Raw genomic sequence first — 15,695 nt, forward strand, 5'->3', positions numbered from 1 at the left:
CTCCCATCCAGGCTACCTTGTAACATTGAGCAGAGTTCCTTGTGCTATTCAGGAGGTCTTAGTTGATTGCAGCAGTGTGTACTTGTAAATCCCAGGTATCCCTGGTGGCTCAGATGGTAAAGAATCTGCCTGCAATGCAGGAGACCCAGATTCGATGGAAGCTGCCCTGGAGAAGAGAATGACTACCCACTCCAGTATTCTTGCCTGGAGAATCCCATGGACAGAGGAGCTTGGTGGGCTACAGTACCTGGGGTCTCAAGTAATTGGACATGGCTGCGTGACTAAGAATGCACACACATGTAAATCCCAAATGCCCTAAATATCCCTTCCCCCCATCCTTCTTTCCTGGAAAGCATAAATTTGTTCTCTAAGTCTATGAGTCTGTATTTGTGGTCAGAATATAAATTGGTACACTACTATGGAAAACAGCATGGAGGTGCCTTAAAAATGGAGCTATGATGTGACCCAGTAATCCCACTCCTGGGCATACATCCAGAGAAAGACATGGTCTGAAAGGGTACATGCACCCAGTGTTCATTGCAGTATTGTTCACAGAAGTCAGGACACGGAAGCAATCTAAATGTCCAGCAACAGATGAATGGACAAAGAAGACATGGTGCATACACACAGTGGAATATCACTCAGCCACTAAAAAGGATGAAATAATGCCATTTGCAGCATCATGGATGAACCTAGGGACTGTCATACTGAGTGACGTAAGAAGCAGAGAAGGAGAAATATTGTATGGCATCCCTTATATGCAGAATCAAAAAAGGAATGACATGAAAGGACATATATATTTCTAAAGTGTGTTTTTCCAAGAGCTAAGCAAGAGTCAGCAAGCTGTGGCCCTGGGCTGAATCTGGCCCAGGGCTCCTTCTGTAACTCAAGCGGCATTGGCTCGGGCCCACACCCCGTGACCGCTTCCTCACCACCACAGCAGGGCTGAGAACCTTTAACACAGCCAGTAGGCCCACCAAGTTGGAAATGTTGGGTCTCCGATCCTATACGTGAAACGTAGGGCACCTGCGTCCCGCCAGCCTCACAGGGCTGGGCGTCTCTGGGGACAGAGTGGGGGAAGGGCTGGAGGGCAGAGGCCAGCCCGCTCAGCTCTGTCCTATTCTCGCTGACTGGACTTTGCCAGCTCCTCCCCAGACGCTCGGGGTTCACCACCCCTGCCGCCAGGCCTTTACGTGCAGGACAGACATTGATAACGGTTGGGTAACAACGACAACAGCACAGGCAGGGGGTGGAGCCGAGACCCACCCGCCAGGCTCGGCTCCTGGACACCGCGGTGCCCTGCGGCGCCTGGTCATCCAGCACAGGGGCTGCTGGGAAATGCTCTGGGCACTGACCACGGCCAGGGCGGTCCTGGGGCACAGGGCGGCAGGCTGGGTGAGGACTATGGCCTCCCACTCGCTGCTGGTGGCCCCCCCGGCGGCCCTGAGCAAGCCGCTGTCCATCCCCAGCCGGCTGCTGCTGGGGCCAGGCCCCTCCAACCTGACCCCCCGCGTCATGGCAGCCGGGGGGCTGCAGACGCTGGGCCACATGCACCAGGAGGTATACCAGGTAGGTCACCGAGGACTCAGCCTCGGTCCCCAGGCGGCCTCCTCCCAGGGGCGGGAGCGGGGAGGCTGTGAGCCGTGTGTCCACCACCCCCAGATCATGGACGAGATCAAGCAAGGCATCCAGTACGTGTTCCAGACCAGGAATGCCCTCACCCTGGCCATCAGCGGCTCGGGGCACTGCGCCCTGGAGGCCGCCCTGTTCAACCTGCTGGAGCCAGGCGACTCCTTCCTGGTCGGGGTCAGCGGCATCTGGGGGCAGCGGGCCCAGGACATCGCAGAGCGCATCGGTAAGAGGCGGGGCAGGGGGGTGGCTCCTCACTGCGTCCTTCCCCAAGGCCTCCTGCCCCAGCGTGACGCCTGGAAGCACCCAGGTCCGGCTCCCAACCTCAGGCCCTCCCCAGGCGGAACCTACCCCACTCCCCACGCTTCATGCCTCCACCTCCTGCCGGCCTGCTGCCTCCTCCAAGTGGACGTCAGGATGCTCCAGGGGCCCCCATCCCCTGGTCTCTTGGAACTTGGGGTCAGCAGTTTCCTGAGCCCATGGAGGGGCCGGCACTGCAGGGTCTCCGCTGGTCTCCGCCCAAACCTGGGGGATCCCCCAGCTCTCTGAGGTCTCTAGGGGCCAGCCCCGCCTCTGTCACAAGACAAAGTTCCAGAAGCTGCATCTCCTGTAAAATCTCAGAAGCAGTTTCTACAGCCGCAAAATGCTGAGATAGGGACAGAGTTTGCAGTCCAGAGTAAAATTTTCTGGAGAGAGAGACAAAAGTCGGAGCCCAAGTGTGCTTTGGGTTTAATGATTGATCGTGGTTTGGAAACATCGTGAAGCTCCTGGCTGGTCACCTCCACACGCAGCCGCACTCGGTCCAGGTTAACAGACAACCCCTGACAGCCTGAGGGGGTCTTGGCCCCTCGCCAGGGCCCCTCCAGTCTACACACAGGCTTCAAGGGGACCCTGGGTTGGGCAGGGCACCCTCCTGGTCTGGGGCTCCCCACCTCACCCCACACCCCCAGGCTGGGGCTCTGGGACGGTTCTGGGACTCCCTGCCTCCCGCACACGAGGCTGGGGGTCTGCTGTGCATGAGGTGCGGGGGGATGAGACAGGGAGCAGCACAAGGGCCTGCCTTCCTGGAGCCCCCAGGCCCCAAAGAGGGCAAAGCCCGCTCAGGCCTCCCTCATCCATTCAGTCCTTCATCAAACGCTGTGGTGCCTCTGAAGTCACCCTCTAGTGTCAGCCTCCGAAGTCACCCTCTGAAGTCACCCCCCGATGTCACTCTCTGATGTCACCCCCTGATGTCACCCTCTGATGTCTCTCTGAAGTCACCCTCTGATGTCACCCTCTGATGTCATGCTCTGAAGTCACCTCTGATGTCACTCTCTGATGTCACCCTCTGATGTCATGCTCTGAAGTCACCTCTGATGTCACTCTCTGAAGTCACCTCTGATGTCACCTTCCGAAGTCACCCTCTGATGTCACCCTCTGAAGCTCAGCCTTGCACAGATCTGTACTTCCTCTGTGGGGAGGGCTGCAAGGGACAGGGGTGCCCCCACCTGGCTGGGCTCTGGGAAGGTGGCCAGAGCAGGGGACCGAGAGCTGTGGGACCTGCTCCCATCCACGTGCCGCAGAGCCTGGATTCACCGAGCACACCCCAACCTCCTCTCCTGGGCAGCAGCTGGGCCGGTGTGGATGGCCCCCACAGGCCCCACCTGCTCAGCACGACCACTGTCCCCAGTGTTGGTCCCCACCTGTGTGTGCGGGGGCGCTCACCACTCACATTGCCCCCAGGAGCCCGCGTGTACCCGATGATCAAGGTGCCTGGAGGCCACTTCACTCTGCAGGAGGTGGAGGAGGTATGGGGGGTGCAATGACCCAGGGAGGGGCTGGTCAGCTGGGCCAGCTCAGGGCAGGGAGGGGGCCTTGGCGGGTCCCCGGGTCTTCTGAGCCCAGCTGCCCAGCCCTGAAAGCTTTCCCACACCTGGGGGCAGGTAGAAGTTTGACAGGGAGGGTCCAGCTCCCCAAGGAAGCTAGGTCAGGACCGAGGTCTTGGCAGGGTGCAGGGGCAGGAGTGAGAGTGGGGGAGCGGGCCATGCCCTGAGTCTTGGGGTGCCAGCCCCCCCATTGGGCAGGATCAGCCCAACCAGCCCAGAACCAGGCTGACCTCACGCTGGCCCTGGAAGGATGGGGTGGGCGGGCTGGGGCCACTCTGGCTCAGCCTCAGGAAGAAAGTCCATGTTGTCCTGGAACGAGCCCTCCTCCCAGACCCGAGATGCCTGGCCCTGCCAGCACAGGCGGGGCTGGAGGAGGGTCCGGTTCCCACTGCCCAGATCTGGCCATCTATGTGGCCTTCCCTGGGCAGGAGTGTTCAGGGTCGGTCTCATCCCACACTCACAGGACAGTCCCCGCTGCCCAGATCTGGCCATCTATGTAGCCGTCTGTGGGCAGAAGTGTTCGGGGTCAGTCTCATCCCACCGTCACAGGATAGTCCTCGCTCCCCAGATCTGGCCATCCATGGGGCCGTCTATGGGGCTTTCTGTGGGCGGGAGTGTCAGGGTAGGCCTCATCCCGCCCTCACAGGACAGTCCTCACGTGAGGGGCCAGCAGACGGGGAGGCCCTGCCCACTGGCTCTGCCTCAGGCTGTCACCTCCTCCCTCAGGCTCTGGCCCGGCACAAGCCAGCTCTCCTGTTCTTGGCCCATGGAGAGTCATCCACCGGCGTGATGCAGCCTCTTGATGGCTATGGGGAGCTCTGTCACAGGTACTCCCGTCCCCACAGCTGAGCCTGGCCCTCAGGTGAGCCTGGCCCTCAAGTAAGCCAGGCCCTCAGGTGAGCCTGGCCCTCAGCTGAGCCTGTGCCTCAGGTGAGCCAGTGCCCTCAGATGAGCCTGGCCCTCAGGAAAGCCTGGCCCCATAGTTAAGCCTAGGCTCTCAGGTCAGCCTGTCCCCTCAGGTCAGCCTGTCCTCACATCTGAGCCTGGTCCCTCAGGTGAGCCTGTCCCTCAGGTGAGCCTGGCCCCTAAGATGAGTGTATCCCTCAGGTGAGCCTGTCCCTCAGATGAGCCTGTGTCCTCAGGTGAGCCTGACCCCTCAGGTGAGCCTGTGCCCTCAGGTGAGCGTGTCCCTCAGGTGACTGTGTCCCTCAGGTGAGCCTGTGCCCTCAGGTGAGCGTGTCCCTCAGGTGAGCCTGTGTCCTCAGGTGAGCCTGACCCCTCAGGTGAGCCTGTGCCCTCAGGTGAGCATGTCCCTCAGGTGAGCCTGTGTCCTCAGGTGAGCCTGACCCCTCAGGCGAGCCTGTCCATCAGGTGAGTGTGTCCCTCAGGTGACCCTGTCCCTCAGGTGAGCGTGTCCCTCAGGTGAGCCTGGCTCCTCAGGTGAGCATGTCCTTCAGGTGAGCCTGACCCCTCAGGTGAGCCTGTGCCCTCAGGTGAGCATGTCCACAGGTGAGCCTGGCCCCTCAGGTGAGTGTGTCCCTCAGGTGAGCCTGTGTCCTCAGGTGAGCATGTCCACAGGTGAGCCTGACACCTCACGTGAGCTTGGCCCCTCAGGTGAGTGGGTCCCTCATAGGAGCCTGTGCCCTCAGGTAAGCCTGGCCCCTCAGGTGAGCCTGTGCCCTCAGGTGAGCATGTCCACAGGTGAGCCTGGCCCCTCAGGTGAGCCTGGCCCCACAGGTGAGCCTGTGCCCTCAGGTGAGCGTGTCCCTCAGTGAGCCTGTGCCCTCAGGCGAGCATGTCCACAGGTGAGCCTGGCCCCTCAGGTGAGCCTGTGCCCTCAGGTGAGCAGGTCCACAGGTGAGCCTGGCCCCTCAGGTGAGCATGTCCCTCAGGTGAGCGTGTCCCTCAGGTGAGCCTGACCCCTCAGGTGAGCCTGTGCCCTCAGGTGAGCATGTCCACAGGTGAGCATGTCCATAGGTGAGCCTGGCCCCTCAGGTGAGTATGCCCCTCAGGTGAGCCTGTGTCCTCAGGTGAGCATGTCCACAGGTGAGCCTGACCCCTCAGGTGAGCCTGGCCCCTCAGGTGAGCCTGACCCCTCAGGTGAGCCTGGCCCCTCAGGTGAGCGTGTGCCCTCAGGTGAGCATATCCACAGGTGAGCCTGACCCCTCAGGTGAGCCTGGCCCCTCAGTTGAGCCTGGCCCCTCAGGTGAGCGTGTCCCTCAGGTGAGCGTGTCCCTCAGGTGAGGCTGGCCCCTCAGGTGAGCGTGTCCCTCAGGTGAGCCTGGCCCCTCAGATGAGTGGGTCCCTCGGTTGAGCCTGTCCCTCAGAAGAGCCTGTGTCCTCAGGTGAGCATGTCCACAGGTGAGCCTGGCCCCTCAGGTGAGCGTGTCCTTCAGGTGAGCCTGACCCCTCAGGTGAGCCTGTGCCCTCAGGTGAGCATGCCCACAGGTGAGCCTAGCCCCTCAGGTGAGTGTGTCCCTCAGGTGAGCCTGTGTCCTCAGGTGAGCATGTCCACAGGTGAGCCTGGCCCCTCAGGTGAGTGTGTCCCTCAGGTGAGCCTGTGTCCTCAGGTGAGCATGTCCACAGGTGAGCCTGGCCCCTCAAGTGAGCCTGGCCCCTCAGATGAGTGTGTCCCTCAGGTGAGCCTGTCCTTCAGATGAGCCTGTGTCCTCAGGTGAGCCTGACCCCTCTGGTGAGCCTGGCCCCTGAGGTGAGCGTGTCCCTCAGGTGAGCCTGGCCCCTCAGGTGAGTGTGTCCCTCAGGTGAGCCTGACCCCTCAGGTGAGCCTGTGCCCTCAGGTGAGCATGTCCCTCAGGTGAGCATGTCCTTCAGGTGAGCCTGTGCCCTCACGTGAGCCTGACCCCTCAGGTGAGCCTGTGCCCTCAGGTGAGCCTGGCCCCTCAGGTGAGCCTGTGCCCTCAGGTGAGCATGTCCTTCAGGTGAGCCTGTCCCTCAGGTGAGCATGTCCTTCAGGTGAGCCTGTCCCTCAGGTGAGCATGTCCCTCAGGTGAACCTGGCCCCTCAGGTGAGCATGTCCCTCAGGTGAGCCTGTGTCCTCAGGTGAGCATGTCCACAGGTGAGCCTGGCCCTCAGGTGAGCATGTCCCTCAGGTGAACCTGGCCCCTCAGGTGAGCCTGTCCCTCAGGTGAGCATGTCCTTCAGGTGAGCCTGTCCCTCAGGTGAGCCTGTGTCCTCAGGTGAGCATGTCCACAGGTGAGCCTGTCCCTCAGGTGAGCATGTCCCTCAGGTGAACCTGGCCCCTCAGGTGAGCCTGTCCCTCAGGTGAGCATGTCCTTCAGGTGAGCCTGTGCCCTCACGTTAGCCTGACCCCTCAGGTGAGCCTGTGCCCTCAGGTGATCCTGGCCCCTCAGGTGAGCCTGTGCCCTCAGGTGAGCCTGGCCCCTCAGGTGAGCCTGTGCCCTCAGGTGAGCATGTCCTTCCGGTGAGCCTGTCCCTCAGGTGAGCCTGTGCCCTCAGGTGAGCATGTCCTTCAGGTGAGCCTGTCCCTCAGGTGAGCATGTCCCTCAGGTGAACCTGGCCCCTCAGGTGAGCATGTCCCTCAGGTGAGCCTGTGTCCTCAGGTGAGCATGTCCACAGGTGAGCCTGTCCCTCAGGTGAGCATGTCCCTCAGGTGAACCTGGTCCCTCAGGTGAGCGTGTCCCTCAGGTGAACCTGGTCCCTCAGGTGAGCATGTCCCTCAGGTGAGCCTGGCCCCTCAGGTGAGCATGTCCCTCAGGTGAACCTGGCCCCTCAGGTGAGCGTGTCCCTCAGGTGAGCCTGGCCCATCAGGTGAGCGTGTCCCTCAGGTGAGCGTGTCCCTCAGGTGAGCCTGGCCCTGAGTGTTGGTGCTGGGGGCAGAGCCAAGCCCAGTTCAGATACAGGCTGGGGATTGAGTGGGGTGGCTGGGGTGCTGGCCGACCCCTCCCCACAGGAAGTAACAGGGAGGCCCAGCTCCCTATCCTGCTGGGCCACCCCAGCCTCTCTCGTGTGGAGTTGGGTTCAGGCCTTCTTGGGGTCCTCCTGGGCCTGGGCAGAGGCTGGGTGGACCCTCCAGTCTGAGAGCAGGATCAGGTGTCCCCAGAGTGCCACCTCCCTCCATGCAGATTAGGGCCTGATGCTGACCCTGCAGTCTTGGGCCCAGGGCCTGCCCACCTTGCCCTGACCCCAGAGCCCCAGAGAAGCCGCCGCCCTCCACTGGCTTCCCCAGGGCCCCCACCCCTCCACAGGGTCCCCTTCCAGGACCAGCATTTCTGCTCTAGACAGTTGACCACAGGATGAAAGGAGAGAAACTCCACCTCCAGGCTGGATTATCCTGGCAGACCTGCTGTCTGTCCTCCAAGGTGGCCACGGGGCCGCTGGGCACAGCCCCAGCCAGGACCACCTGACCCCTGGAGTCCTGTCCAGGGGGCCGAGCTCACAAGTGTCACCTGGGCTGTGACCCCCAGGGGTCCACAGGCACCTCTTTGTGCCTTTCTTCTAGGAAAGTGTGGGGTGGAGGAGGGTCAGAGAGTCAGCTCAGCCTGTTCCTGAACTCTGTCCTCTGCACGCGCTGGACTTCTGCCTGGTGGGCTGCTGGACAGACAGAGGGCCAGCCTTGAGCTGCCCAGCTCCCCGGACCCCACACAGCTCTGGGGCCTGCAAGCTCAGAGTACCCAGCTGAGCCGCAGGACGCAGACTGCCCGGCTGGCCCTCTTGAGTACCTGTGGGGGACCCGGGGCCTAGCCCCAGGGGCCTGGCCATCCTGAGCCCCCGTGTGACGTCTCCCCTGCTGGGGGCTGCGCACGGCCCCAGCTCAGGGCGGGCCGCTGTCTGAAGCCCTGTCCTGCTCTCTGCTGCCCCCCAGGTACCAGTGCCTGCTCCTGGTGGATTCAGTGGCATCCCTGGGGGGTGCCCCCATCCACATGGACCGGCAGGGTGAGTGCGTGCCCCCCACTCCAGCCATCAGTGGGCTCTGAGGGTCAGAAGTCCTCCCCGCTGTCCCATGCCCCGAGCACGTCTGGCAGTCACACACGAGGCCCAGTCTCCACAGGCCCCGGGGCACGCACCAGCTCCTCCCAGGGCAGGACAGTCTCCATACTGACCACACCCCGTGTCTCTGCTGGGCCGTCGGGCCCGGACAAGCCCAGGGAGAGAGGGAGGGAGAGAGGGACACTGCAGGACAAGTACTTGGAGAGAGTCAGAGCCCTGACGGGGCGGGTGTGGGCAGGGACCTGGGACCCCGTCCAGCAGGCCTCAGTTTTCCATTGGCCCCACCCTCAGAGAGGCGGCGGTGGGGCAGGGCTCGATCCCAGCCCTGGTCCTCTGTCCTCCCAGCTGGCTGCTTGCCCAGGGCCCTCCGCTGCTGCTGCCCGTATTTTAAAATCCCAGGGTGGTGGGGGCACCCCGTGGACGGGCACCTCAGGATGTGAGAGCATCACCTTTCCTGCCCCTCAGCCACCCGCACGGCCTCTGCCTGCACTTTGACCCCAGCCACGGGAGTCTGCCACAGCAAGCAGACACTAGTGGGGGCCCCTGGTTAGCTCAGCCTGCCTGGAATGGTGTCGGTCCTGCAGGCGAGGGGTCTGGTCCCACAGCACGCTCCTCCCTATGTTTGCAGAGCTGGATGGTGGGTCCCAGGACCCCCGACGTCTGCTGGACGGGCAGCGTCTGGGCCGAGCGGCCCCAATGACCCCCCAGTGGGCTCGGCCCCTGAGTGTGCACCCCTCCCCCGCAGGCATCGACGTCCTCTACTCGGGCTCCCAGAAGGTCCTGAACGCGCCCCCAGGCACCTCGCTCATCTCCTTCAGCAACAAGGCCAAGTGAGTGAGCCCCGCCGCCCCCACCCAGGACCGGACTGGCAGTGAAGGCCAAGCGGCCCCAGCGGGGAGGGAAGGAGGGACAGAACAGGCCCAGTGGGAGGAGAGGCCTGCCAGGGAGCCTAGGGTCTCCCAGCCCAGGGCACTGGGCTCTTCTCAGACTGTTCTCTAGGCCCCTCCAGTGAACCCCAGCTTCACGTGCTCCCAGGAGAGATAAGGCCTCATCCCTAGGCCTCTAGTCTCAGTCTCCCCTCTCATTTTTTATGGGTATACTATTTTTAAATTATTTAAATTTAAATCTCACCATTAAACACAGAGCATAAGTATATGGTGACCCATGTTCAGATTTCTGAAACAGAAAAATGGACAGACAGATAACTATGCAATAAACATTGTAGAATGTATTGAACAAATAGAGAAAACTTCAGGGCTGGTATACCTATGTGTCTTATGCATTTGGCATCCGTTTAGCATAGGGACAGGCCAGGCAACTGGGCAGAGAGCCCGTTCAAGACTAAACAGAGGCCCTTGGCTGCTGACAGCGTCTCTCCTTGGCTTCAGGCTTGAGACAGAGGAGTCTGACTCACGTATTGGTGTTGTTTAGTCACTAAGATTTGCCCGACTCTTTGCGACCCCATGGACTGCAGAACACACCAGGCATCCCTGTCCATTACCAACTCCTGGAGTCTACTCAACCTCATGTCCATCAAGTCAGTGATGCCATCCAACCATCTCATCCTCTGTCGTCCCCTTCTCCTCCTGCCTTCCATCTTTCCCAGCATCAGGATCTTTTCCAAGGAGACTGCTCTTCCCATCAGGTGGCCAAAGTATTGAAGCTTCAGCATCATTCCTTCCAATAATTTTCAGGGTTGATTTCCTTTAGTACTCACTGGTTTGATCTCCCTGCAGTCCAAGGGACTCTCAGAGTCTTCCCCAGCACCACAGTTGGAAAGCATCAATCTTTATGGGAAGACCCTTGCATTCAGGAGGAACAGTAGCAAAGGACAGACATCAAGGAAGGAGCTCTTGCAGACTGGGCCTGTGGGGCGGGCCTGCAATGGGCGGACTGCCTGGAGCTTGGCGTGTGGCCGCTCCAGTCCTGGGCCTGTAGGTTAGAACAGCAGTCTGGAAACAACATGACTACTGCAGTCTTCAGATTTCCCCAGTTTTCCAAACAAGTTTCCCGGATGCTTTCCTCAAACTGGGTCCCCTCCGCAGTCTTTCTGTGTTTGAGCTCACCATCCAGCAGACCTTCCCATCCTTTCTCTCTGACCTGAGAATAGTGTAGGGCGACTCCGCTGGAGGAGACAGGGAAGGGGGCGCCAGCCGGGTCCTGAGGGACAGGCTCACAACCCCGGGCAGAGGCACAGGCTGGACCCCCGGTGGTCTGAACGCAGACAATGGGGCCTGAGCACCCCCGCCTGGGCTCACTTCTGAGAACCAAGGGGCACTGTTGCTGGTTCTTTCTCCCCAGAAGTAAGATCTATGCTCGTAAGACCAAGCCCGTCTCTTTCTACCTGGACATCAAGTGGCTGGCCAACTTCTGGGGCTGTGATGACAAGCCCAGGACGTGAGTGAGGGGATGGGGGTGCAAGGACTGACGGGGGGGATCCCCCACCTTCGTTCCCCCCACCCTGGCCGGAGCCACAGGCTCTCCAGTGCCAGGCCTGAAATACCCTCCAGGAACTGTGCCCTGCCTGCCCAGTAGCTCAGTGAGGCACCGGGCTCTAGGCGGGATCCAGTGCCCGGCCTCCACTACCGTCCACCTGCCCAGGCGGCCCGGCCGCTGTCCCTGCCTGGAGCCCTGCCCCCACCCCGATCTGCCTGTCCTTCGGGTTCCGAGTCCATAACCCCTAAACTGGATCCTGCTCCCCTGGGAGGGGGCTGGGGGAGAGCAAGTCACTGCCCGAGCGCACCCACTGACCCGGGCCCCTCTGTGCCCCAGGTACCACCACACCACCCCCGTCGTCAGCCTGTACAGCCTGAGGGAGAGCCTGGCCCACCTGGCGGAGAAGGTGCGGGGGGCGGGGGGCAGTCGGGGAGCCTGGAGCTGGGTCCCGCAGGGCGAGCCTGGGGAGCCCCGGAGCCCCCACCCGAGGTTCCCTCAGCCTGGAGCGCCTTGCTGGAGAGAGACTGGGCTGGGGCGGGAGGGCTCTGGGTGGGGCTAGGGGCTGGCTGCGGACCGAGGTGGGCCTGGGGGCAGACACAGCGAGGGGACAGGTGTGGCCACGTTCCCGCCCTCTGACTCCCAGTAAAGCACACACAAGGGCAGGCAGAGGGGAGGCAGCCTGCGAGCAGAGAGGCTGGGTGGAAGGAGAGAGGGCAGGCCCAAGGGAAGGCTGGGGAGTGAGACCCCCTCCAGGAGCCCCGCTGTGCCCGCCGCTCCCAGGGAGGGCAGGAGCCGCACGGGTCAGCAGCTGTGACGCCCCCAGGGTGGCACCCGTGACCAGGGCAGTGTCCATACTCTTGGGACCCAAGAGGCCCAGAAACACACCGGGACAGCCCCCAGCGGCCAGCCCAGCGGCCAGCAGAGGCCTGCAGTGCTGCACCAACCACGTCTGCCCTGTGTCTACTCAGGTCACCACTGCCCTGGGCCGGGCTAGACTCAGGCTGGGCCGCGGGCAAGGCTGTCCCAGCCTCGGGCTGGCGTGTGTGGCCGGAGAGGCTGGGGGTTGCACACTCGAGTGGGGGGGGGGGGGGCGGTCTCCAGAGCGGGGCTCCAGCTGTGAGCTCTGGAAACAGGGGAGGCTGGGCCCCCAGAACAGGGCCTGTGGGGTCAGGGGCTGGGAGGACACTGTCTGCACCTGGCCAGCTCCCCGCCTCTGGCTGGGTGCACACCCCTTCCCAGGGGCCTGGAGGACCCAACCACTGGCTGGGGCCCAGGCTATTTCCCCTCCAGACTATTCCCACTCCCCCCGAGGGGCCCAGGCCCGGCCCTTGGAAAGAGTCAGGGCCCTAAACCTGCGGCTCAAGGGGGCCCCAAAGGGTTCAGTGTCCAGGACAGGAGAGGAGAGCCTCCCAAGGGGAGCAGGCCAGAGCTCCCCTGCTGTGCATGCCAGCCAGCTTCTCCCGCTCCAGCCCCGAGGAGGGAACCCACCCGCCCCCCCAGCCTGCACTCTCTCCCTCAGGGCCTGGAGAACAGCTGGCGGCAGCACCGCGAGGCCTCCGAGTACCTGCACGCGTGTCTGCAGGGGCTGGGCCTGCAGCTGTTCGTGAAGGACCCGGTGAGGAGGGCAGGGCAGGGGCGGGGCAGGGGGCAGCGCGCAGGGGGCAGGGGTGGGGAGCGGGAGGCAAGGGAAGGGGGCGGGGGCAGAAGGCAGGAGCAGGGGTGGGAGCAGGGGGTCAGAGGGCAGGGGGCAGGGGGCAGGAGGTGGGGGCAGGGGGCAGCAGGTGGGGGTGGAGAGAAGGGAGAGCTCCTGTCCAGCCCCCATCTAGATATGTGGGTCCAGGATGGGGGCAGTCATGTTCTGGTCATGGTTTTCTGGCCTCTGGATCTCAGGACACTTAACTGGGTGCCCCTGCTCCCCCCAAAGCCTCCTGCCTGGAGTCGTGGGTGATCTCTGAGCCAGAAGATGCCGTTGGCCCTCAGAGCCCCGGCCAGACACCAGCCTGGAAGGGGTTAGGGGTGGGGTATGCTGGGTAAGCCAGGCACCCTGAGCTTCAGTGTGACCTGCCAGAGAGCGGACAAAGGGCGGGGGGCAGGGGTCCCTGGAGGCTGGAAGCCCCACCCTGAGCACCAGCCCACAGGCGTGGCTGCTGGGAGGGTGGAGACCCCGCTCTATGGGCCCTTTCTCCCACCCCCATGCTCGACCCTCCCTGCCACCCCTCAGGAGGCCGGGCGGGGGCGCTTCCTGCGATCTGTCAGGAGGTGGCCGAGCCCCATGCATCCTGCAGGCGCTCCGACTGCCCACCATCACCAGTGTGGTGGTCCCCATGGGCTATGACTGGAGGGACATTGTCAAGTACATCATGGACCACCACGGCATCGAGATTGCCGGCGGCCTTGGGCCCTCGGCGGGGAAGGTAAGTGCCCTGTGGCCGTGATGGCTCCAGGCCCAGGCCTAGGCCAGTGGTAGCAGGAAGGGGACACCTTCCTCTCAACGGGGGAGTGACTCAGCCAAGTGCACCCCGGCCCCTCCTGCCGCACTGGGGGACGCCAGCCGGCTCTGCGCTGACCTCGGAGCTGGCAGCCAGGCCCCGCCCGAGGTGACCTCCTCCCCCGGCCCTGCCCCAGGTGCTGCGGATCGGCCTGCTGGGCGGCAACGCCACACGGGAGAATGTGGGCCGGGTGACCCGGGCCCTGCGGGAGGCCCTGCAGCGCTGCCCCCGCAACAAGCTGTGACGGGCTGCCTGCCCCTCGTCCACCCTGGGAACGGGCGGGTGGCCCCGGGGCGAACAGACTCTGCAGGGGGCACCGGCCAGCAGCTGCCCTGCCCAGGCATCTGCCCCGCCCCAGGCGGCCCGTCACCTCCACTGGTGGAACGTCCTGGGTGTGGCCGCATGGACCCTCAGCACCTCTCCTTGAGCTGTTGCCCCCATAGGTCCCTGGCCTCATATGAAGGTTCAATAAAGAAGTGGCTTCATCAGTCTTCACTGTGTGGAGTGGATCCCTGCTCCCTGACTGCACCTGAGCTGGGGGTTTGAATTCAGGGAGCAGAACCTTGCCGGAAGGATCCGGGCTGGAGGACAGGTTGTGTGGGCTGGTCAGCGGCCTGGGGTCCCTGTCACTGTACAGTCTGGGTCTAGATCTTGAACCTGCAAACGCCTCCTCTCCCACCACCCCCACAGAGGCCCCGCGGCCCACGGAGTCATGGGCTAGGGCACCGAGGGCCCAGGAGCACACAGCCAGGACTCGGGCCCTGAGGAGCCCCGGGCACACCACAGACATGCAGGCTCTGAGAGCCGGGGAGGGCCCGGCCCTGGGCCGCTCTGCACTCACATGTGCAGCAGACGGGGGCCAGGACTGCAGCCCCCTCCCCTGCCGCCTGGCACCCCCGACCCCCTGCCCCTAGCCCCTGCCCCTCCCTGGAGTGTGCCTGGGTCCGGCTCCCTCATCTGTCCTTCCTGGGAAGGGTCCGTCCAGGCCCGACCAGAGTGTGCTGCCGGCAGTCATGGCCACGTCCACGTGTCCCAGTCCTCATTGGGTCTAAGAGCCTCCAGAGGCAGGCTCCAGGGTCCCGCTGTTGAGATGGGCACTCACCCACGGCAGCCCCGAGTCTTGGGGAGGGCTGGCGTGGGCCTGGCTCTGCCCCTGTGGCTCACCAGGTGGGGGCTGGGCACCGCGGTGGGCCCTGGGGTGGGGCCCTGAGCCGACCCAAGGCCTGCGGGCCCGGGTGCTCTCAGCTACCGTGGGAGCTGGCGCCAACAAGCTGATCCAGACCCTGCCCCAGGGCGGTTGCGGTCAGCACAGGGGCTCAGAGGCCAGAGGACCTGAAACCCCAGAGCTCAAGTCCTCTTTCTTCCCAGGGGTCTTTCAGGGTCTGTGCTGTTCGACTCCTCCCCGGGAAAGTCCTGTCCACTCGGAGGTCCTGAAGACCTCTTCCCGGGTTTTCTTCCAGAAGCCCTGTGGCGTCAAGTTCTCTGTTGAGGTTATGACCCCCTCTCGGTGATCCTGTGCATGGAGTGGGGAAGGGGTCAAGGTCCACTTTTATCCAGAGGACACCCAGTCATTCCGATGTTTGCTGGACAGACTTTCCCTCCTGTGTGGTTGGCGTGCCCCCTTTGCCAACTGACCAGAGGTGGAGGTCTGCCTCTGTGCCCGTGCATTAATGAGCTTCTCTCTCCTTGTGTCCACACCACACTGTCTTCAGCACGTCAGCCTTGTCGTAAGGCTTGAAGTCATATACATTTTAGAGTCAGCTTGTCTGTTTCCTCAGAATAGCTTATTGGAATTTTGGTAGGAATTGCAGTAAATCTATGTATCTATTGAAGCTGAACCTCCAATACTTTGGCCACCTGATGTGAAGAGCTGACTTATTGGAAAAGATCCTGATGCTGGGAAAGATTGAAAGTGGGAGGAGAAGGCGATGACAGGGGATGAGATGGTTGGATGGCATGACTGACTTGATGGACATGAGTTTGAGTAAAGTCCAGACGTTGGTGATGGACAGGGAGGCCTGTTGTGCTGCAGTCCACGGGGTCACAGAGAGTCGGACACGACTGAGCGACTGAACAACAAAAAAAGTACCAAGATGAATGGAAACCAATAAAAAACTACAAATTCCCATTCATGAACATTAACGTAGGTCTCTAAAAATTATACTTAGTTTTCAGTGCAGAGGGCTTGCCGTATTTTGCTCAGTGTCACTTCTCCGCCCTTCAGAGTGAGGGTGACTAGCAGCATGCACAGAACTGCCAGCCCATGCCCCCAGGTGTATTCGCGGGTCGCCTCCCGTACAGTGAACCC

The 15,695-nt window shown here is 62.5% G+C and overlaps 1 protein-coding gene across 1 annotated transcript; it reads left to right on the forward strand.

Annotated features, from left to right (window-relative positions):
* Positions 1-1,338: 1,338 nt before the first annotated feature.
* On the forward strand, positions 1,339-13,631 carry AGXT (alanine--glyoxylate aminotransferase). Its single transcript, XM_061120155.1, has 11 exons — positions 1,339-1,569; positions 1,663-1,855; positions 3,352-3,416; positions 4,221-4,321; positions 8,338-8,408; positions 9,208-9,292; positions 10,764-10,859; positions 11,235-11,304; positions 12,418-12,513; positions 13,184-13,312; positions 13,524-13,631. The coding sequence occupies exons 1-11, from the start codon at positions 1,339-1,341 to the stop codon at positions 13,629-13,631; spliced, it is 1,245 nt and encodes a 414-aa protein (XP_060976138.1).
* The last annotated feature ends 2,064 nt before the right edge of the window (positions 13,632-15,695 follow it).

The sequence above is a fragment of the Dama dama genome, chromosome 20, assembly GCF_033118175.1.
Source record: "Dama dama isolate Ldn47 chromosome 20, ASM3311817v1, whole genome shotgun sequence".
NCBI classification, from domain to species: domain Eukaryota; kingdom Metazoa; phylum Chordata; class Mammalia; order Artiodactyla; family Cervidae; genus Dama; species Dama dama.

Excerpts from the sequence above, each read along its gene's own strand:
- AGXT (XM_061120155.1), top strand. The coding sequence starts at position 1,339 with ATGCTCTGGGCACTGACCACGGCCAGGGCGGTCCTGGGGCACAGGGCG. Across the intron at positions 1,856-3,351 it reads GGACATCGCAGAGCGCATCG|GAGCCCGCGTGTACCCGATG; the intron begins GTAAGAGGCGGG and ends CATTGCCCCCAG. Across the intron at positions 4,322-8,337 it reads TATGGGGAGCTCTGTCACAG|GTACCAGTGCCTGCTCCTGG; the intron begins GTACTCCCGTCC and ends GCTGCCCCCCAG.